General features: G+C 35.0%; 1 protein-coding gene across 9 annotated transcripts in view; it reads left to right on the top strand.

Annotated features, from left to right (window-relative positions):
* The window catches only part of LOC125045905 (probable E3 ubiquitin-protein ligase MGRN1), a 21,549-nt gene that overhangs the window by 583 nt on the left and 18,466 nt on the right, over positions 1-2,500 (top strand). For all 9 annotated transcript variants that reach the window (XR_007116614.1, XM_047643502.1, XM_047643508.1 and 6 more), the window contains exons 2-4: positions 1,005-1,123; positions 1,433-1,671; positions 1,950-2,134. Coding sequence is in view for 8 of the 9 variants with exons in the window: in XM_047643502.1 (XP_047499458.1) it covers positions 1,005-1,123; positions 1,433-1,671; positions 1,950-2,134 (543 nt within the window). In the remaining variant the exon portion in view is untranslated. The remainder of the gene's footprint in view (positions 1-1,004; positions 1,124-1,432; positions 1,672-1,949; positions 2,135-2,500) is intronic.

Here is a 2,500-nt window from a genome sequence, read left to right as displayed (position 1 = left end):
GCTTATACTGATAATGATGAGAAAAGTAATAATTGTTATAATAGTAGTACTGCAACAGTAATTGTATTCCTTATGATGATGATGATAGAGGAAATATTATTAGATGTAACTATTAATCCTACATGCCATTTCCACTGTGTTCCCTCATAGATAGCTCCTTAGTCACCAAGGAGTCAATTACTAGTCCTTTTTATTGACCTCTTTTCCCTTTTCCTTAATTATAAAAAAGACCCTATTTTTTTAGTGCCATCAATATGTTAATGTAATGATCATGATGCCAATAATGATAACATTATCATTTTTCATAGTATTAGTAATTAAATAATTTCCCCCAAATTCAATGAAGGGAATTCAGGTGATATAAGGTTACTGATTGACTCCTTGGTGGCTGAGCACTAGTGGAACCATCTGTGTGCTACTAAATTCATGATAGACAGTACACATACTTGTGCAGAAATGGTGAATGATAAAAAAGTTATTTCACTTTTATGGAATGTATACCTTAAAGTATTGATATAGGTTAAAATCAATTACTTGTTGCTTTTTCATAAGAGGAAGTTGCAGCTAATCTATTTTTCACCATGTGTTCCCATAAATGGACTGAAATGTATAGCAATACAAACATTTATCTATTATTGTTAGGCTAAGTTGATTTAGGTTGGTTTAGATAAATACTGGGCTGATACTGAACCTCTGATAAAAGGCAACAGTTATACAGATTAGTTGTAGTTTATCACATGATGAGTCATCAGGAAGTCTCATGCAACTTTCTTTGTTTTGATAGTGGCAAATTATTTTTGCTCTCTACTCTAGAGTACTCATGATATGGTTAAAGGATGCAGTATGCTAGTCGTAAATTTTACTTCTTTTTTTTTATAAGGTTTTCATCAAGAAAGTGACACCAAGTAATTCAGTTTTTGATGGGCATCCTTTCAAGAAAAAAGTGTTTCTCTTTCATTTTGTATTTTTTGATGGAGTAATTTATTTGCTGCCTTGTCTTTCAGGAAACTACTTCAGCAGTTATTTCATTATGGGAGGGGAACGGTTCGACACAGCAGTGCCAGAGATGTATCTCTTTGGTGAGAACATGGATGTCAACTTCTTAGGTTCTCGTCCAGCTCCAGTAAGTCTTTTTGTAATCCCTCGAAGTTATATATATTTATATATATATATATATATATATATATATATATATGTATATATATGTATATATATGTATATATATGTATATATATGTATATATATTTTTTTTATCTGTTTTACAGCATGTCTTTTCTAGTAAATTGCCCTTAACTTTCTGAACACTTAAATTTTTACTAAAACAAGTCTTGGAGACTTTTTAGCAGCAAATGCACTAACCATCATGAGATTATTAAAGACAAGCATACAAATATCACATTAATTAAATTTGAACCTCTCTCTTCTCTTCCAGTTTCCCTATCCTGCTCCAACAGCAAATGAACCAAGTAAAACACTAAAGGCACTCCTCAATATAAGGAAAGAGAGCTTGCGCTTTGTGCGTGCACCAGACGACTCTGCCATGTTAAAAGAGGCAGAGGATAGAACAGCCACTACTAGATTTAACATTGAGTTCACTTTTGACTGTGATGTGCGATGTGCTATAACCATCATGTATTTCTGTACAGAAGAGGTGACAAGCAATGGAATAATGTAAGTTTTATGGGGCTTGTTGTATGTGTTTGTTGATTTTATAGTGAGTAATGTGATGGTTTCATTACATATTGGATCCTATGGTTATATGAATATTTATTGATGAATAATTTGCTGAACAATGATTTTCGGTTTATTGAGTATTGTTTCTTGTTTTTCAATTTCTGTTGATAGATATATTATTCCATCATTTGGAAATTTATGCCAGATTTAGGGCTTGTCATCACTCTGAACAATAGAAACATACAAAGAGTAATTTTGATGTCTTCATTTCCCAGCTACACTCCACGTGATCCAAACATGAATTCGGAGACCTACCACTACAAGCGAGGAGCAAATCAACAGTTTTCACAAGTATGCCATGTGTTTGACCCATCACTATACCCTGAGGAAGATCTGATGTACAGCTTTGACCGTGAAGTTATGCCCATTGTCATTTACTGTCTGGCAGAAGAAGGGGAAGGTTGGTTATTTTATGATGGTCATTTCGGTGTCTTTTTTTTTTTTTTCCTCCTTTCATCTGTTAGGGTTAATGGAAGTCCAGGAATATAGAATTATTGGCATAATTAACCTTTTTGCCGCCGGGTGGCATGTACGCACATGCTATGGCATGCCTGGACTATAATCAGGGTGGAATGTGCATATGTGCTGTAATGCGCTGGTCCTGTTTTCTGGGAGCATGTACGGTCATGCCTTGCATGCTGCCAACACAATCCCCCGGCAGCGGGGTCCAAGCCACTATGAAAATAGCCCGGGAGAGAGGGCCTTCGTATTTGGAAACCACCCGGCAGCATTGGGTTAATATATATGTGTTCATGTTCTCTTTGAT

The sequence above is a fragment of the Penaeus chinensis genome, chromosome 38 (assembly GCF_019202785.1).
Source record: "Penaeus chinensis breed Huanghai No. 1 chromosome 38, ASM1920278v2, whole genome shotgun sequence".
Classification (NCBI taxonomy): Eukaryota; Metazoa; Arthropoda; class Malacostraca; order Decapoda; family Penaeidae; genus Penaeus; species Penaeus chinensis.
Note: the sequence above shows the minus strand (reverse complement) of the source record. Positions and strands in the feature narration are given on the sequence as shown.